Genomic DNA, 21450 nt, shown 5'->3' with positions numbered 1-21450 from the left:
CTCTATTGCTTGTTCAATGCATATGATTTATATATTCATGTTGATTCCTGTGAATATGGTCAATTCTGATATTTCAACATAAATTTGTCTTCAAAATAACGTGTCATCATAACTTCAAAAGTTGCAAGATATTTTATAAGTTTTTCTTATCTACACTGGAGACAATTTCAGTAGGAGATTCCTAGTGACTCACAATTTTATATCTATGGTTGTTCTTTTAGATATAATCTAATATTCCTCCACACATTGTCCCACGCTATATTTTAATGTGCATGGCGTGTAGATATGAGCAGACAGGAGATTGCATACTATCTGTGGATTCCAAGAAGAACACAACCTGTTGTTATTGTAATGCTGCTGAATTACAAGCCCAATAATGCAGAGAACGCGGATAACAGGATATCAGCGATGCCAGAATTCATGAGTGTCAAGACTCTCAACTCCGTTCTTTAGATTGATGAAAGTAATGAAATCTTTCTTTAAATTGAATCCAAAGCAATGTCATCTGTTTCCTTTACAAGTCATTAAGAGCAAAGTATAATGTCGTGTCTCAGACACAGATGTTATCAGGCAGAAATGGCAGTAACGGCCTCATCTAAACAATGATCTAGGCTGAGTTAAAAACAAAAGAAAAAAAATCATATTTTCATTCATCCTTATGCCATCCACATGTCTGATTTTTACATTCATATGGCATTCGTCTGAAATACATTTTTTAAATTATTGATGATTAAAAATGGACCTTTCATCCTCTATTCTCCCTACCTATAGAATCTTTTGTGTATATTGTTTTTGCTTTTTCCCTTAAAAAATGTCCACAATCCTTATAAAAATTATTGAAACAGAATAATTAAATTATATAAGTCTACATACTGCTTACTTTGTTAACAATTGCACTGAATCCTTTAAAATCAATAGCATATGAATAGGCATACTTTGACTGAGGTCAAGGAACGTTGTGAGTGATAGCTCAGCCACCCTATGGGATCTGGAGTGTGCTGGACTGCTACTTTTGTGAGTGACAGTCCAGTTATCCAATCTTATCCTGGGGTGTGCTGGGTTATCAACAGTTCGACTGACAGCCCTCCTGCTAAATATGGTTTAGTCTGTGGGCATTTTCTCAGGTGCCTTCCATCCCTAATCATTTGAAAGGTATTTAGCTGGCTATCTGCTAGTAGTCTGGGTCAGTTGTAGATTTTCTTTAAGTAGGTGTGTTTGCTTCATTTGTATCTGTCTCTGATTTTGCTGATGACCCTGGATTTTGTTGTTACATCTCTTTTGGATTTTCCCTTCTGCTTTTGACGTACCCTACTGGTATTTAACCCCAAACTGTTACCTGACCACACTTTTGCATCACCCCTCTGTACTACGAGCCCTCCTGGTATCTGACCCTGGACATCCTGACTACCCAGTCTCACAGCTTGCTGTGAGCAGTGACTCAACGTCACATATATAAGATCCCTTTTTCTTACTTATTGAAATACAGTATGCAGGTGGGTCTCATTCCACACAGTCCATTGGTCCATATAGAAAATCATTAATGTGAACATACCCACTTCCCTAATGGGTCTGTGTGGGGTTCGTTTTTTATTCAGACAACATTCACACAGGAAATATGTTTGTCTGACCGTGGCCTTTGGCTAGAGTCACAATCGTTAGTTTCATCTTTCAGTGTGTCCGTGAAAATCAGAAACACTGATATCTTCCGAGTGCAGTCCGATTATTTTTATTATTCTTTCTTTTTTTTTAATGGACCCATAGACTTGAAAGGCCAAGTACGATTGGATTATCGGCGGCAACTCGTGAGTGCTGCAATCTTTTTCCTCAAGCCAATCAATCCAAGGAAAAAATTGGACAAGTTCATGACCTCAGTGAATAAAATTAGTCGGAGTGCAATCCAATGTTTTGATGGATCATACTCTGTGCGAAACTACAGTTGTCTTTATTAGCCCTTAGTGATTTCCCGCAATTAAAAAAAAAAAATAATGTGGAAATTGCTGTTGAGCTCTCCTCTACCAATAAATCCCAGGCATGTGCCTATTGTAAAATTCTCAGTGCATGCGCAGGGCAGGCAGCCAGCAAATGCCAAGACAAAGACTGTTCTGTGCATGTGCAGAGAATGTGGTGATTGGCACATGCACAGGATTTCAGAGGAGACCTTGTTGATTTAAGTTATCCAAGTGCTATCATTCAGTGCCAGTCAATCCCGGAGGTGCCTTGAACACTTCATTTTCAAATGGATAAAAATAATTTTTTCACAAATTATCCAGCAGATTTTTGAAAGAAAAGTAATTAAACTTGTAAGTGTAAGGCTAGCTTCACACTAGCGTATGGCCGAGGTGCGGAGGGCTGCGGGCTTCCTCCATGAAGCTCCGCCCCCAGCCGCACCTCCTCCGGTCAGCTCCGCCTCTGTCAGCATGCGGCCTGCGTACCCTATCTTTAGCATTAGGTATGCAGGCCGTGCCAATGAATGCAGATGCCTCTGCATGCATCTTTTTGATGGTGCGGCGACCTGCGCCAAATGCAGCATGTTGCATTTTGGTGCGCTCGCCGCACCATCAAAAAGACGCATGCAGAGGCATCTGCATTCATCGGCACGGCCTGCGCACCTAATGCTAAAGATAGGGTAGGCAGGCCGCATGCCGACAGAGGCGGAGCTGACCGGAGGAGGTGCGGCCGGGGGCGGAGCTTCACGAGGGAAGCCTGCAGCCCTCCGCATCTCGGCCATACGCTAATGTGAAACTAGCCTAAGAAAGGACAGACCAGTTCTAATATTAAATTCATACTTTCTTTTCTGCACAGCTCACTTTTCAGCATTATCACTATCATCACAGGCAGGATAATGAAAGGTAACACCTCTATACGCAGCAGTTAACACAGGATTTACCTTTCACAATAGGTGATATCACAGCTGATCTGGTCCTTCATCCATTCATTCATTTGCTTTTGTAACCATATAGCTGATACATTTACTTAAAGGGGTTCTTCCATGAACAAAGTACATTTTAATAAATAATCTTAAAATAAAAATACAAGTTCTACAATTCCATGTGTTTAAAAAAAAAATATTCCTGTCCCGAGATAATCTTATAAATGTGCCCCTGTGTAATGGATGTGTCCGACCATGCTGAAACATGATGGGATATACCACAGCCCCTGTGTGGCCGGGAGGGAGGGGGGTATGAAGAAAAAGAGAGTATGGACATTACAACACAGGATCACAGTTGATTCTTTCTGTGAAATGAGATAAGTATTTAAACAGGCAGTATACATGCTGTCCCGTCTGTATACTCTTCTGCTTCCCGCATGCCCAGGTGCTGTTGTATGATCAGACATGTGTACGGTCAGACAGAGCCATTACACAATACACAGCAGGGGCACATTTATAAGATTATCTCCGCACAGGAACATTTTTTTTAACACATCCATTTGTGAAATTTTTATTCTAAAATCTATTTATTAATGTGCACATTGATTGTGGGACAAATCCTTTAAGATAACGAAACATTTGTTTGGCTTCTTTCCCGACGCAATGGATATATGAGCATCTTGTCTTGTGCCATTCCTCTGCTATTCCTACAGGAAATGTATGGATGATAATTTAGTAACGGGGCGTTTCATTCTCTTTGTCAATGGGGCAAGACACTACACTCTTTCACACTGCCAGATGGTGTATTGGCAGTGGAGAATTTTGCAAGATATTGTTCTTTTTTTTTTTTTTGCTGGATCATGTTGAGCAGCGAAGTGCACTGTATGGTGACAGCTTTTATTTACAGTATAGACCTGGCATCTTTTCTGACGCCATTAGGGTAAATGCACACGTTTTTCTAGGGTGTGCAGATTTTCTAGGAAAATACGCAGGTAAGTCCGCAGGACAAAAGTCCTGCGGTTTATCTGCGGATTAGCCTGCGGTTTTGCCCTGCGCTTTCACACCACATAATGATAAGGTGTGAAACCACAGCGGAATCCGCACAAAGAATTGACATACTGCGGATTGTAACCCGCGGAAAAATCCGCAGCATGTGCACTGCGTTTTTTTTTTCCATAGGAAATAAAGGTACTGTACAACACAGCAGAATCTGCAGCGTGTGCACATACCCTTAGGCCTCTTTCACACATCAGTTTTTTGCCTTCAGACGCGATCCGGCTTTTTTTTGTAAAACCGGATCCGGCAAAATGCAATGCCGGATCCAGTTTTTCCCCATTGACTTGCATTAGCGCCGGATCGTGCCGGATGGCATTGCGTTTCATCCGTTTTTTGCCGGATCCGGCAACTTGTCTTATTCCGGCGTCTGGAAAAAACGGCTACTGTAACGTTTTTTGTCTCCGGCGAAAAAGCCGGAAGCGCCGGATCCGGCGCTTCCAGCTTTTTGCTACAATGAAAGTCTATGGGCGCCGGAATGCGCCGGATCCAGAAAAAGACGGATCCAGCCACCGGATCTGTTTTTTTAAGTCTGCGCATGCTCAGATCCAATTGGCCAGCCCCCAGGAACAGATATAACCTGCTAGACGGATCCAGCAAAAAAACGGATCCGTTTCTACAGTTCTCCAAAATTTATGCCGGATCCATTTTTTCTAAAAATAGCCGGATCCTGCCTGACGGCAAAAAACTGATGTGTGAAAGTAGCCTTAGATGCCGCTACACTCCCTGAAAAGTCACCACCCACCTGCTGTCATCCCTGACGATGACATCATCCTCTGTGTCCTCGCAGCAGCAATATAATGACATACTACGTAACCTTAAAGTGAACACAACATCTCTCTGGAAAAGTCCAACCCTGACAGATTACTAAGGGTGTGTGCACACCCTGCGGATTCTCCTGCGTATCCGCAGCTGTTTTGGTCCTGCGGATCCGCAGCAGTTTCTGCTGCAGTGTACAGTACCATTATAATCAATGGAAATAAAAATCCGCAGTGCACACTGTGCGGAATTTTCATCGCGGATTTTCTGCAGTTTCAAAACCGCAGCATGTCAATTCTTTGTGCAGATTACGCTCCGGTTTGGCACCTGCTCCATGGCAGGTGTCAAACCGCAGGGGAAACCCACAGGCTAAACCGCAGAAAATCTGCAGATAAACCGCAGGTCTTTTGACCTGCAGTTTTACACAAATCCGCATGGAAAATTCCGCAGGACAATCCGCAGCGTGTGCACACACCCTTAGAGACATCATCATCAGTAATGTTTGGCGGATGAAAGTGTGCAGAAAGATAGCGGACAGATGTAGGGGAAGTGGACTGACGTACAGACTGCAGTGGGAAGGTAAAGGTATAGTGTGCTTTAGGTGGACTGTTGTATTGAAAGAAGAGAGACAGCTGGAGATAGGAGAGGTGTTTGGCCACAAGATGGAAGTAGAGAGTTATGAGCAAAGGACTGAACATCAGCTTAGGGCTACGAAACCGCACAGTTATGGGGGGCGGGGTTACAAGAACTCTAGGGGGAATTCCCAAGGAGGGGGGATAAAAGGAAGACAGAGAGTTCTAGAAGCGGTCGGTCCAGGAGAGGAGCTCAGGAGAGGAGAAGACTGAAGGGAGAGGTGGACAAAGAAGAAGCTCCGGAAGGGACTGACAACAGAGACAATCAGGGGGTTGGCCTTGACGGGAGAAGCCGCAGATGGAGAGAGAGCCTGGAAAACCACAAGACGGACGGACTCGGACAGGTGAAGCACTGTGGTGGTAGGCCTAGGGCAGCCACAGTGAAAGAGCCATGAGGGATGTCAGACAGGAAAGGAAAGAAATGAAGGTACCCGGCTCTGTGTGCGAAGTTGAGCAGCTGCTGTGTGGTGCTGCGGAGTCGAGCAGCTGCTGTGTGGTGCTGCGGAGTTGAGCAGCTGCTGTGTGGTGCTGCGAGTCGTCGAGAGGACGGCCAATAAAGAGGACCTGTTGGACGCACTACAGTCTCTGTCTCAGTCTGTTCGCGGCGGTAAGAGGACCACCCCACAGTCGGCTCATCTACCTACACAGATATCATAATTTTCGCAGCTTAAAGGAGCATTCCCATTTTAGATATTGATACGTGTCTATAGGATATTTAACCTCTGGGACCTGTGCTTATCTTTAAGGGTATGTGCACACGCTGCGGATTCTGGTGCGGATCCACTGCAGATTTGGCCCTGCGGATCCGCAGCAGTTCCTGCTGCGTTGTACAGTACCATTATAATCTATGAAAAACAAAAAATGCTGTGCACATGCTGCGGATTTTTCCATGCGGATTTGCTGCGGTTTCAAATCCGCAGCATGTCAATTCTTTGTGCAAAATCCGCAGCGGTTTCACACCTGCTCCATTGTAGAGCTGTGAAACCGCAGGGCTAAACCGCAGGCTAATCCGCAGGTCTTTTCACCTGTGGATTTACCTGCGGATTTTGAAAAAGCCACGCGGAAAAATCCGCCAACCAATCCGCAGCATGTGCACAAAGCCTAAAACAGGAGGTCCTGACCCCTTTTATCTGTCTGGTATGATTTGGAGAATGGCCTCTTTATTCACTTCTGTGGGAGTTCCAATAACTCAAGTTAATGGTGATAATCAAACCTTCCCATACCTCTCTACCAAGGTTCTAGAGATAGCTGAGACCCACAACTCTGAGATACTCATGACATTTCCTGTGGATATCCTATAAATGTTCAAAATGGAAACGCCCTTTAAGATGTTAATAAGATAGTTCCCCTTCAGTATTACCTCTTTGAAGTAGCTTTGATAATGCTCTGCTCAATTCCATCATCGTTGCTGTCCCACTGGATGGATCAATGGCCCCAAACACCCAAGCATCTCGGTGATTGCCCAGAATCACATAACGATCTATACAACAAAAAAGAGGCAAAAATGTTTCATGCTTTTTATGTAGCTATTAAAAAATTCAGTTTTATTAAAAGATGATTATCATGATGTTCATGCTCTAAAGTTCCCCATGTGACAGGAGCGGTGGTGTTAGGGCAGAGTCAGATGGCTGTATTTCTCGTGCGAGAATCGCATAGTAAATTTCGTACTGGCTGTCGGCTCTCCTGACCTGAGCTTGACAGATGCATAGTAATCCATCACGCTGTCTTGCTCCGGTCAGGAGAGGTGCCGGGCCAGTCCGTGCAGTGCGATGTGATTCTCGCAAGAGTTATACGGCCTTCTGAGCCTGCCCAAAGTGTGTGGCTCTTCAGGGCGCTGTCAGTAGGTGACCATAAGGCCGGGGTCACACTGGAGAGGAATACGGACGAGTGAGAGGCGTTAAAAGCACGCATTACACACGGACAAATGATTCTCTATGGGGTACCTCACACCAGCCGTATATTTCTCATCCGTATTCTGCGGTCCATGCCAATCGCAGCATGCTGCGATTGTCAGCGTACTACGGCCGTAGTACGCCAATGCAAGTCTATGGGTGCGCTAAAAATACGCATTACACACGGACCACACATGTGACTTGCGAGAAATACGCACCCAGTGTCTTTTGGAAAAGCCGGCATTTCAGTGCGCTATACAGTAAACTCACACTGACAGGTTCAATAAAGATACGAAAGAATAGATATATACACATAAAATACATATATATACACTCACTGGCCACTTTATTAGGTACACCATGCTAGTAACGGGTTGGACCCCCTTTTGCCTTCAGAACTGCCTCAATTCTTCGTGGCAGAGATTCAACAAGGTGCTGGAAGCATTCCTCAGAGATTTTGGACCATATTGACATGATGGCATCACACAGTTGGCGCAGATTTGTCGGCTGCACATCCCTGATGCGAATCTCCCGTTCCACCACATCCCAAAGATGCTCTATTGGATTGAGATCTGGTGACTGAGGAGGCCATTTGAGTACAGTGAACTCATTGTCATGTTCAAGAAACCAATCTGAGATGATTCGAGCTTTATGACATGGCGCATTATCCTGCTGAAAGTAGCCATCAGATGTTGGGTACATTGTGGTCATAAAGGGATGGACATGGTCAGCAACAATACTCAGGTAGGCTGTGGCGTTGCAACGATGCTCAATTGGTACCAAGGGGCCCAAAGAGTGCCAAGAAAAAATTCCCCACACCATGACACCACCACCAGCCTGAACCGTTGATACAAGGCTGGATGGATCCATGCTTTCATGTTGTTTACGCCAAATTCTGACCCTACCATCCGAATGTCGCAGCAGAAATCGAGACTCATCAGACCAGGCAACGTTTTTCCAATCTTCTACTGTCCAATTTCGATGAGCTTGTGCAAATTGTAGCCTCAGTTTCCTGTTCTTAGCTGAGAGGAGTGGTACCCAGTGTGGTCTTCTGCTGCTGTAGCCCATCTGCCTCAAAGTTCGACGCACTGTGCGTTCAGAGATGCTCTTCTGCCTACCTTGGTTGTAACGGGTGGCAATTTGAGTCACTGTTGCCTTTCTATCAGCTCGAACCAGTCTGCCCATTCTCCTCTGACCTCTGGCATCAACAAGGCATTTCCGGCCACAGAACTGCCGCTCACTGGATTTTTTTTCTTTTTCGGACCATTCTCTGTAAACCCTAGAGATGGTTGTGCGTGAAAATCCCAGTAGATCAGCAGTTTCTGAAATACTCAGACCAGCCCTTCTGGCACCAACAATCATGCCACGTTCAAAGGCACTCAAATCACCTTTCTTCCCCATACTGATGCTCGGTTTGAACTGCAGGAGATTGTCTTGACCATGTCTACATGCCTAAATGCACTGAGTTGCCGCCATGTGATTGGCTGATTAGAAATTAAGTCTTAACACACAGTTGGACAGGTGTACCTAATAAAGTGGCCAGTGAGTGTATATATATATATATATACATACATGTCATTGTGACAAACATATATATATATATTTATATGTTACAGAGTTCTTCATAGCAGAATAGCCGCTAATTAAATTGCCGGCTTCTATCAAATCATTCTCCTACCCGACATGAAATGACACATGGTTTACATTCAGTAAAGCATTTCATTTCATGTTTTTTAATATGTCCCTGACTAATAATTAGATAAGCGTTTGTGTGCAAAATTTGGGAGTTGTAGTTGTTATTTTAAGGGGTTAATTCGTTGTTTAAAAATGGGTGGGATTCCCATTGCCCTATAGTGGTGGCGAGTGGGTTAATCTAACAAAGGGTAAATGTCACCATTCGATTGTAAGGTGACATTAACCCTTTGTTAGATTAACCCATTCGCCACCGCTACAGGACAATGGGAAGCACACACATTTTTTAACAACGAATTAACCCCTTAAAATAACAACTACAACTCCCAAATTTTGCACACAAACGCTCATCTAATTATTAGTCAGGGACATATTAAAAAACATGAAATTAAATGCTTTACTGAATGTAAACCATGTGTCATTTCATGTCGGGTAGGGGAATGATTTGATAGAAGCCGGCAATTTAATTAGCGGCTATTCTGCTATGAAGAACTCTGTGAAATATAAATATATATATGTTTGTCTCAATGACTTCTGTGTATATATATATATATATATATATATATATATGCATTCTATGTGTCTATATCTATCATTTCGTTTCTGTTAGAAACCCTGTCATAGGGCTCCATTATATGTCCATTTTGCAAGGCGGCGAGAAAATCTCGCCATACGGATTGCATACGGATTACATACGGATGCAGACATGCGCAAAATACGCAACCACACCTTGCTTACGGATGACATACGGAGCACTATTTAGGGGTCATTCATCCGTATTACGCCTGTAAACTACGGACCGTATTTTGCGTCGGTTAGTATGACCCCGGCCTAATGCTGAATTACTACTGATCAACCTGAAAGAACGGACTCGAATCAGATTTTCGTAAAACTTAAAAAAAAAAAAAAAATTCATCACTAGTTTGCTGGGTATAAAAGATGAATAAAGGGCTAGGCCACAATTTTCTTTTTATTAATGTCTGTCATGCTCAGTTCGGGACAGTTGTTACCTTGCTTTTATCTCCATCTACCAATGAGATATTAATAGACCTATTAAGGAAATTTCTTCTTAGGAAAATGGGTACTTTATAAACATAATATAAAGTCTCATTTCATTTTTCTGTAACTTACCAGGCTCATACTGTCCTTCAATAAATCCAAAGACATTCCGTATTGTTTTCTGTACATTATATGTTTTCACATACAGTTTTATTTTGCTGTTTAAGAAAAACAAAAAGAAAGGGAGACCAGATAGTGATTAATACAAAGTGATCTGCTGAGCAAAAAGATATTGGGGGAGTCAGAGTGGAAGACATTGGGCCCGATGCATCAAAGCTATGAAAAGTTGCAAATTTTGTGACCTCTGGCTTCTTCACTCCAGTTTCTCCCAGCTGCGCCAAGATGGGCAATGCTAGGGCGGGACAGGGACATGGCAACTACTACTTGTCAGATTCATGATGAGCAGTGGCGTTTGGCGCACATCGAGATGTATGCCGCTCATCCAACGCTCCTACTTCATGAAGAGGTGTACCACAAACAATGCCGAACTTCATTAATCAGGCCCATTGTCTATATGATTGTTAGGAACGGCGGAACGCACTAAATAAATAAATAATAAAGTGCGTTCGCCGCTCGGGGTCCAACGTGCAGAAGGTGTTATCATTGCTGCTGAGTAATGGCAGACGCGCTATATGGCGGTTTAACGCGCACGGGTTAAACGCCACCCGATGTGCGCTGAGCGGACTCTGTTAGCTCACAGAGGCGCTGTAACATAAACATAAACGCCGAGCCTGTTAGACTGTTAGGTCTCAGCTAAATTGCATGCGCGGTATACGGTCACAGGACACAGGCGCAAGGCTGAGGTCGGTGTCCGTCTAGACCTACCGTTCGTGCGGCATCGCTACCGCGGATGCCGGTAAGTGTTGCTGACTGCAGCGGCAAACACAGCTGCTATACGATAGTGCCGTGAGGCGTGGCACGATCGTACGCTAGTGTAGAGGTGCGGTGTGCACAGTGGCCTAAGGCTTGCCACTGACTGGCGCTGACTCTTTCTCTAGTTCCCTGTTGTGAGTTCATTTTCCCCTTTGTCACTGAGGTCTGGTGAACTCCCTATTCTGGTAAAGGAGGGTAATGAGCCTGATTATCAGACACCTGAGCTTAATGATGATGACTGGCTGAGTGGAGTCACGGACTGGATATAAGGCTGCAGACGCCCTTCTGCCCTGCGGGTGATTTCTCTGTGGACTCCTAGGGGACCAGTCTGATCCCTGCTCCTCTAAAGCTAAGTTTTCTGCTTTGCCTGTTAGCATTTGTGTTTTGTTTTTGTTTGCCTTGCTTTTCTGGATTCTGCCATTCCCTGCTGGGGTGAGCTGAATCTCCTTTTGCCGGTTGCTCTGTCTTCAGAATATTCCTGAGTACTGACATAGCTTTTTTGAAGCCTAGCGTCTTCAGGGCCTTTTTCACTGTCAGTCTGTTGGCTCTTATTTTCATAGGGTTTTTCACGGATTGCAGACAGCAGCCTTCCTGTCCTTTCCTATCTAGTTAGCTTGGGCCCCGTCTTTGCTCAGTCTATCTTTCTGTCTGTGTTAGTGTTCTTTCTTCTTGCTTCACCATCATTATATGTTGGGGGCTGCCTTTTGCTTTGGGGTCTGCTCTGGGGCAGTTTAGATTTCCCTTTCTGTCTTTAGGCTATATAGTCCTCCGTCTGTGTTCGAGGGGTCTAGGGCATCGTAGGAACCCTCCACGGCTACTGCTAGTTGTGTAGATAGGTTGAGGGGTCTGCAATCCGATAGCTGCCAACTTCTCTGGTTTTCTGGACTTAGCTAGCATTTCTGTTTTTGCCTCCTACGGTGACTCATTCATAACAGTTCCCTATCCACATGCGTAATATCAGAGGGAGGGGAATCTTAATAGGTCAGTCACCAGAATCATACATCCATCACCATTCACACATCTAGCAAGTAAAGTCTATACTAGCGCATGCCCGAGCAGCCATGCGGACCTTTTATAGCCGCGCGATGCCGGGACCTTCCAGATCTCTGAGATGGACCAATCAGATCTGGAGAAGGACCTGAGCACGTGACTCCTGACCTCCAATGGGAGATCATCTCGTGAGCATGCTCAGTGGAGCAGCAGAGGGACTTAGTCTCAGGAATGGCTTGCTGCAGAGCAGCATGTGAGGCTCTGGATTCCTGTTGTGTCGCTTGCTGTGATTGTCACCGATTTTTGGATCGGATTCTACAATTAAAAATCGCATTGAAAACGCACCACACGTGTGACTTGCGATTAAATCGCAAGACTTCTCCAGGTCAACAGGAAAGAGCATCAGGCATTGGCATTGGATGTCAATTTGATGCTTAGATGCGAATAAAATCGGTTCATGGCCGGAAAATGGGATGACAGATGGATCCCTGGACAAGAATTCTTTGTGCGATTTCGTACCGTTAAAATGGGACCAATTTTTTATTCGTTGTGTGTGACTCCAGCCTAACAATAATTAACATCATAACTCACTAAATCTAAGGTCTACTTCACGGCTATCTGATACCAGTCCTGTAAAGCATTACTTTTTTTTTCTTTTATAAAGTACAGCCCCATTATGGGATTTTCTTTCTGTGTTTTTTGTAAAAGAAAACCTGTCACCAGGTCAGAATGGCCAGTTTTTGCTCTTATTTTCTTCCTGTGGCTCCCCTGAGTATGGCCTTTTTTTATAATCTACTAACTGATTCTAGAGTGGCCTTTTTATTAGATGCAATTTTTTATGGTCTCTATAAGGGGATGTTGTAACAGGGTAATTATTAAGAGCACTTAAATTAACGACCCATAGCTCTGAAACTGTATGACAGAATTAAAAAAAAAAAAAAATAAAAGAATTGCATACTCAAAGGAGCACTGGGAATAAGATAAAAGCAGAAACTTAATTTAAAACTTCCAGCTCCATTCTTCAAATCAAAATAAATTGAGAATTTGTTAGTACAGAATTTTAGATGTATCTGTAGATCACTTGAAGCTCAATTCATCTGTATAAACATGGATCTAAATATATTTTCGCTGTCTGCAGCCAACAATCAGTTCAAGAATGCAGCAGTCATTGGAAATGCATCTGGTTTCACCTACTTGCACCCCTTATCTTCAGCCATGCCTATGCCTAGGCATATTTTAGTGTTGTCATAGCTATTTTAAAAATGAAACAAAGGATTTGATTTTATGGATTGAAGCTGAACTCTCTCCCTTCACAAGTAATACCAACGTTTGGCAGAGATGAGACTCTGGGCTTCTCCACACCAGAAACTTACCTGGTTCCATCAAGGGTGAGCTGAATTTTTATGTTGCTTTTGCAGCCAACACATACATTGAGCCTAATTTTGTGGCTACATAGTGACTTTAGCCACGACACCCTTTGTATTGCAATATACAGCTCTGGCAAAAATTAAGAGACCACCACCTCAAAACCCTGGCATGGGCAGCCCATTCTCCAGACCTGAACCCCATTGAAAACCTCTGGAATGTAATCAAGAGGATGATTGATAGTCACACAAGCCATCAAACAAAGAAGAACTGCTTACATTTTTGCGCCAGAAGCAGTGTGAAAGACTGGTGGCAAGCATGCCAAGACGCATGACAGCTGTGATTAAAAATCATGGTTATTCCACAAAATATTGATTTCTGAACTTTTCCTGAGTTAAAACATTAGTATTGATGTTTCTAAATGATTGTGAACTTGCTTTCTTTGCAATATTTGAGGTCTGAAAGCATTGGGTTTTTTTTTAATTTTGACCATTTTTCTTTTTCAGAAAAAAAATACAAAATTTATTGCTTGGAAATTCAGAGACATGTTGTCAGAAGTTTATAGACTAAAAGAACAATTTACATTTTACTCAAAAATATACCTATAAAGAGAAAAATCAGACAAACTAAACATTTGAAAGTGCTCTCTTAATTTTTGCCAGAGCTATATATATATATATGTATATATATATATATATATATACTGTATATATATATATATTGTAATGATACTACGCATATGCACATAATCAAATTACTAGAAAGTTCCATAGCTGTGCAGACACAATCTGTGGGTTTCTGACCCCCCCTCCTTCCCCCTGTTATGGCTGTGAGCTCTTTCCCCCTAGTTCTCTCCCTCTGCCTGCTGTGTAATACTAAACCCCTCCCACCCCTCCCTCAGGAATGTATTTATTAGCAGAAACCAGTCCTTTGTCTGAAACATGTGCTCTGTTGGCTACGATAGAGTTGATCTAAGATCTAAATATTAGGGCATATCTTGACCCCAGATGGTGTTATAAGTATGAAAGTTACATATTTGGGATGTGCTTCGATAGAACTACCCACCCTGTAATTTTCTAGACTCCAGCTTCAGCAGAATCCAAGAAATGGATTCCTACTTAAGTGGTTCATACAGGCACCTCGGGTTTGGACCTAAATGACCTAAATGAACGCCAATATCATGATGAGTAAGATGATACATTGTTTCTCGCTATATGAGGTTCCATCCCTGAGCTATGATACTTATGAGTTTTCAGCAAGTTTTCAACCCTCTGAGAAAAGAGGAAGGCTTCCATAACTCAGCCCCTTCAGTGATGTCACGATCAGGGGGTATAAGATAGCGGAAGCTCATTTCCCAGGCGTCTTGGCCCTGGAACCCTGCTACAGCGAGGCTCTGTGATGCACTGTGATGTATCACCCCTCCCCCACCCGCATGGTCTCCTGGAAATGACTTAAAGCAATTGTAAGTGTTTTCTTCTTTTAAACCCTGTTATTTTGTAATCTTCTTGTACATATTTCAAATGTCTCCCTTTGTAATATCTTTTATACCTTTTGTAAACACTGCCTCCCTTTTTGGAGTAAAATATATAAAATTACTAGTTTTGTTTCTCCTTGCTCTATAATGTACTGTCACATCCTCTGAAGTGAATTACGCTACTAATTTGGGTTGGCTCCAGACCCGTTATTAATTAAGAAATCGGAGCTGGTGGCAGCAAAGTGTGTTTTGGGCTTGTTGGGTAAAGCTGGCAGTGATGGAACGGGTTTTATAAGCGTATTGCCTGGCTGCGTCTGGGAGTAATTGTATTTCCCTCGCTGCAGCGTGCCTAACAGCAGGACACATCCAGGCGGCCCAGCAGTTCCCTGACTGACTTAAGGGTAAGGGGGGCGCCGGAGAGCTGCGAGTTCCAAACCAGAACTGAAAAGCGGGATATACATAAATCCCTGCAGTTGGTGACATATTGATGGCAGAGATGGGATAACTAAAATATTCCCCCCTGCGCTAGATATAGATATTACAGTATTGCTTCATCACATATATATACATACATATATCCATTCTAAACATTAAAAGGAACTTGAATAAATTAAATCTGAGCAATATTCAATATATACAATACCTGACCACGTCAGAAATGACTTTGACAGAAAAACTCCCATAAACATTAAAAATTAGAACGATTGGAGTCATGAAAACTGTCTTTAAGGTATATCAAAAATTGTTTATTTATGCATAGACATAAAGTATAGATAGCAATAAAATCACTAAAATATTAGGTACACAAATATTATATAGGTAGATTTTTATGCGAAGGACACAGGACAAAAAAGGGGGTCTGGAAGACAACACTACAGTACAAGTGTATGACCGGTAGGACTAAGTTCTTGAAAACAATAAACCATAATTAACAGTGTGCATGGACCTTTAAGAGACAAACAGTACAGTGGATAGTTCAAAATTGATCCTCAACTATATCGGTCACAGTGTTGTCACCAGACTACCAACCCCTACGCACCCCATTGATGAACAAAAAGCATGGTGAAGTGCGTTTACAGTTTGCACAACATTTAGGCGAGTGTGTGAAATACTGAGAGACAATAGTTTGGTCAGATGAGACCAAAATTGAACTCTTTGAATGGCATAGTACACACCATGTTTGGAGGCCAAAAGGCACTACATATCATCCCAAAAATACCATACCAACAGTGAAGGTTGGAGGTGGCAATATCATGGTGTGGGGCTGCTATCAGCATACGGATCTGGCAAACTTCGGATCATTGATGGAAGGATGAATGGACAAATGTATTGAGACATTCTTAATAAAAATCTGCTTCCATCTATCAGGATGATGAAGGTGAAATGAGGGTGGACATTTCAGCAACATGATGATCCCAAATACACAGCCAAGAAAACTATCAATTGGTTTCAGAGAAAGAAACTAAAGCTTCTACATGGCCCATCCAATCACCTGACCTGAATCCAATAGAAAATTTATGGAAGGAACTTAAGCTCAGAGTTTATAGAAGGAGCACACAAAGTGTTGAAGTGTTTGTGTGGAAAAATTGTCCAAAATCACAACTTAGCAATGATGAGTCTCTCCGTACAGGAGTCGTCTTGAAGCTGTCATCACCAACAAAAGCTTTTATACGAAGTATTCAAGGGAACCTGTCACATGAATAAATGCTACTAACCAGCAGATATGAGGCTGATCTGCAGGTGAATAGTGTTCTGAACCTGCCTGGCACTGGTACTTAGACCCCCGCTGTCACGTCGCCGTTAGACACAGGGACTGCTGTTCCTGCCTCGGCCACTGGGAGGCACCGGACTGTCACGTCGCCGTCAGACCCGAGGACTGCTGTTCCGGTCTCGGCCACTAGGAGGCACCGTGGTTCGCCCGTGGGTGGTGGTGACAGAGAAGGGGCTCCAGCACAGGCATCTGGTGGGCGCAGGCTCCGCTCCTCTGTCAGTCATGAAGGGGTTGGTGCATCACCATCTGGCCTGGTCCTGGAGGCGGTCCAAATGACATCATCAGACTGTGAGCCTGTAAGGGATAGCCTGATCCTTCAAATACCTTGGGGCCTGTCTTGCAGACCGCCAGATATAGTCTTGGTTTCCCCAGTGTGCTAGTGTGTTATTTTCTATTGCTGACTCTGACCTTAGCCTGGATTTTGACTCTGATACTGCCTGCTGATTTTGTACCTCTGTTGCCCTCCTGGTTTAAGACTCTTACCTTGGCCTGGATTTTTGACTCTGCTACTGTCTGCCGATTTTGTATCTCTGCCGCCTGCTTGGTTTAGACCTGGACTCCTGACTACTCATTCGGTTCTGTTAATTTATCCCTTTCTGGCGACCGTCCTGCTCTGGTCCACTGCTCTTATACAGACAGCTACCTCCTGGGCTCTGCTGTAATTCCAGATCCCTGTCCAGACTCGCACCAGACGGTCGTCACATTATATCTGGCCCAAAAATCGTTTTTATATATCCAGCGTAAATATAAAAGCATTATCCCTGAACTTTTTTTTTCCTCTCCTGTCTCGCTGCCTGAGCTGTTTCTTTGGCTAAAAGCACCTGTTACCTGCTTCATTTCACAGCCTGGAGGAACACTCCCATTCTCCTACACAAGCATGCTGAAGTCTGGAGACTTCAGGGAAAATGCTGGACGTCAGAAGTCTTCACTCCTGGGACGTCAGCCCCTGGGCAGCTCTGGTCATGCCTGCCGAGGGGCCTAGGTACTGCCCGCAGATGTGGCTAAAGTTTATTTACCCATCTCTCTGTCATATCTTAAGAAATCTCTGTGTTTGGAGGCTTATGTGGATAGTGGTTCTGAGGGAAACTTCATGGATTTCCTGGTAGCAAGGAATCTTGGTGTACCACTGCTAAGGCTTAATGCCCCTATTAAAACCACTGCGATTAATGGACATCTATTGTCCAGGGTGGAGTAGAGTTTGTTACTGCAGAAATTGTAATGTCAGTGGGGACACTACATACTGAACATGTCTCATATTTTGTGATTGATAATTTATCAGCCGCAGTTATTTTGGGTATGCCATTGTTGCGTAAACATAATCCGGTCATAGACTGGCACCTTGGTGATATTGTACGCTGGAGCCCACAGTGTCAGGACAACTGTATATCACTATCGGTGAACCAAGTTAAAATCAAACCTCCCTTTGTATCTTATGCATTTAGAGATTATGAGGATGTTTTTTCCATAGTGGAATCACAGAAATTACCCCCTCACAGAGGATACGATTGCCCCATAGACTTGATACCAGATTATCGTCTCCCAAAGGGGAGAATATTTAATCTCTCTGGTCCAGAGCGTCAGGCCATGAAAGACTACATAGTTATTAGACCATCCACCTCACCTGTTGGAGCTGGGTTCTTTTTTGTGGAAAAGAAAGATGGTGGTCTCAGACCTTGCATTGATTACCGTGAGTTAAACGCAATCACTGTAAAAAACTAGTATCCGCTTCCACTCATCCCTGATCTTTTTAATCAGCTGTTGGGAGCCCGTTGGTTTACTAAGCTTGACCTCCGTGGAGCATATAATCTTGTCCGTATATGAAAAGGAGATGAGTGGAAGACCGAGTTTAACACACCCCTTGGCCACTTTGAGTACGTCGTAATGCCGTTCGGGCTCAGTAAAGCACCTGCCATGTTTCAGAATTTTGTGAACAATATCTTCAGAGACATCTGTGGAGTATATATAGTCGTTTATTTGGATGACATCCTGATCTACTCTGCTGACCTTATGACGCACATCCAACATGTCTGTTCTGTTCTCCAGAGACTTAGAGACCATTGTCTATTCGCCAAACTAGAGAAATGCGTTTTTATAGCTGAGGAGGTACAGTTTCTGGGATACATTGTCTCAGCTAAAGGGTTTCACATGGATCCTGCCAACAGCCAACCCATTAAGGAATGGGTACAACCCAAGTCTCTTAAAGTGCTGCAGCGATTCTTAGGGTTCGCTAACTATTATCGCAAATTTATTAAAGGTTTTTCGGAGATCGCCAAACCACTCACGGATTTGACCAGGAAAGGGGCGGATGTGTTTAATTGCAAGGTCTGAGGCACTTCAGGCATTTTCTGTTTTAAAAGAATGTTTTGCTTCTAACCCGATATTGATTCAGCCTGATCTAGACCGCCCCTTTGTTGTAGAGGTTGATGCCTCTGAGGTTGGAGTAGGAGCAGTGCTATCGCAAGGCACGGCATCCCTCACTCATCTTCGTCCATGTGCCTTCTTTTCCCGAAAATTATCTTCCACTGAGAGGAATTATGATATAGGGAATCGGGAATTGTTGGCAACAAAATGGGCCTTCAAGAATGGCGCCTGTTGTGAGTTCATTTTCCCCTTCATTACTGAGGCCCGAGGAACTCCCTCTTCTGGTAAAGAAAGGTAGTGAGCCTGATTATCAAACACCTGAGGCTGATGATGATGACTGGCTGAGTGGAGTTACTGACTGGATATAAGGCTGCTGACGCCCTTCTGCCCTGCGGGTGATTTCTCTGTGGGATCCTTGGAGACCAGTCTGAATTCCTGCTCCTCTAAAGCGAAGTTTGCTGCTCGGCCTTTTGCTTTGGTGCTTTGACTTTGTTTTGCTTTGTTTTTCTGGATTTCTGCCATTCCCTGCTGGGGTGTGCTGAATTCATATAGCTCTGTCTTCCGAAAATACCTGAGTGCTGATTTAGTTTTTGAAGCCTAGCTGCTTCAGGGCCTTTTTCATATCAGCTTGTTGGCTTATGTCTTTGATAGGGTTTTGGCAGATTACAGACAGCAGCCTTCCTGTCCTTTCCTATCTAGGTAGTTTTGGGCCCCGTCTTTGCTCAGTCTATCTTTCTGTCTGTGTTAGTATTTTCATCTTGCTTCACCGTCATTATATGTTGGGGGCTGCCTATTGCTATGGGGTCTGCTCTGGGGCAGTTTAGATTTCCCCTTTCTTTCTTTAGGCCTATGTAATTCTCCGGCTGTGATCGAGGGGTCTAGGGCATCGTAGGACCCCCCCCTTGGCTACTGCTAGTTGTGTTGATAGGTTCAGGGGTCTGCAATCTGATAGTTGCCAACTTCTCTGGTTTTCCGGACTTAGCTTGTATTTCTGCTTTTGCCTCCTACGGTGACTCATTCATAACAGAATCACCCGCCATACCGCAGATCCTAGGGTACTCAATAGCAGGAAAGAATTGTAAAAAAAAAAAAAAAAAGTGTGTATATTTTTTCCTCTATATCTCTGAGGCCGTAGGGGGAATTTTTTTTTCTCTCAATGGAGATAAAGCAATTGTCTGATCGTGTGGAGCAGCTCGCTGCGGAAGTGCGGGGAATTTCCGCCTACCTTGCTCATTCACATGCTGCTGAACCAAAGATTCCTGCACCTGATGTATTTTTTGGGGATCGGTCTAAATTTTTGAATTTCAAAAATAATTGTAAATTATTTTTTGCCTTGAAGCCTAACTCGTCAGGGAGCTCCGCGCAGCAGGTTAAAATTGTCATCTCTTTGCTGTGTGGCGATCCCCAGGATTGGGCGTTTTCTTTGAAACCAGATGATCCTATTCTGACTAATGTGAACGCATTCTTTCAAGCTTTGGGGTTGTTGTATGACGAACCTAATGCCATTGATCAGGCTGAAAAGACCCTGATGGCATTGAGCCAGGGTCGTGATTCTGCAGAATTGTACTGTCAAAAATTCCGAAAGTGGGCAGTACTTGCTACCTGGAATGATAATGCCTTGGCTGCTCTCTTTCGGAAGGGGTTGTCAGAAGCCGTAAAAGATACTATGGTGGGATTTCCTGTTCCCTCTGGTCTTGACGATTCTATGTCATTAGCCATTCAGGTTGATCGGCGTTTGCGCAAACGCAAAGCTGCATGAGAGGTGTTGCCACCTGTTGAACAAATGTCTGAACCTATGCAATGTGATAGAGTTTTTTCCAGAGAGCAGCGTCAGGAGTTCAGAAGGCGTAATAAGTTGTGTTTTTTCTGTGGAGATGCCTCGCATATTATTTCTGTCTGTCCTAAATGAGAGAAACGCTTTGCACACACGTTTTCTGTTGGGGGTGTTCAACCTAAGTTTCTTCTGGCTATTACTCTGATCTGCTCCCTGTCCACATTTTCAGCCAAGGCTTTTGTGGATTTGGGAGCAGCCCTAAACCTAATGGACTTGGATTTTGCTAAACGTTGTGGATTTCCGATGACACCTCTGCAGACGCCTATCCCTTTGAGGGGGATTGATCCTTTGGCTAAAAATAAACCCCAGTTTTGGACCCAGGTGGCAATGCGGGTCGCCCCAGACCATCGAGAAAATTGCAGATTTTTGGTGTTGCATAATCTGCATGATACTATTGTTCTGGGGTTTCCCTGGTTACAGATTCATAATCCAGTGTTGGATTGGAAATCTGTGTCTGTGGTGAGTTGGGGTTGTCGGTGTGCCTTTAGTGAGGCTCCGGTGTTTTCCACTTCTCCTCAGTCGCATGATGTTCCTGATTATTTGGCGGACTTTTATGATGTATTTAGTGAGAATGAGTCTGCGTGTCTGCCTCCTCATAGGAGTTATGACTGTGCAATTGAACTGAGCCCGGGGTGTAAATTTCCCAACGGTCGGCTCTTCAATTTATCTGTACCCGAGCACGAGGCTATGCGATCCTATATTAAGGAGGTGTTGGAGAAGGGTCATATTAGACCATCCTCGTCACCCTTGGGTGCCGGTTTTTTTTTTGTAGCCAAAAAGGATGGATCATTAAGACCTTGTATTGATTATCGTGCCCTCAACAAAA

The 21450-nt window shown here is 43.7% G+C and overlaps 1 protein-coding gene across 1 annotated transcript in view; it reads right to left on the bottom strand.

Annotated features, from left to right (window-relative positions):
- Positions 1–21450, bottom strand: part of LOC141058039 (putative N-acetylated-alpha-linked acidic dipeptidase) — a 262752-nt gene that overhangs the window by 136464 nt on the left and 104838 nt on the right. The window contains exons 7-8 of the mRNA XM_073554180.1: positions 10029–10114; positions 6674–6793 (exon numbers count right to left, since the gene is read on the bottom strand). Of these exons, the coding sequence (XP_073410281.1) occupies positions 6674–6793; positions 10029–10114 (206 nt within the window). The remainder of the gene's footprint in view (positions 1–6673; positions 6794–10028; positions 10115–21450) is intronic.

This window comes from Dendrobates tinctorius, unplaced genomic scaffold (assembly GCF_039654945.1).
Source record: "Dendrobates tinctorius isolate UK_male_01 unplaced genomic scaffold, ASM3965494v1 ptg000208l, whole genome shotgun sequence".
Classification (NCBI taxonomy): Eukaryota; Metazoa; Chordata; class Amphibia; order Anura; family Dendrobatidae; genus Dendrobates; species Dendrobates tinctorius.
The sequence above is the reverse complement of the archived record's forward strand: the minus strand, read 5'-3'. Positions and strand labels throughout refer to the sequence as shown.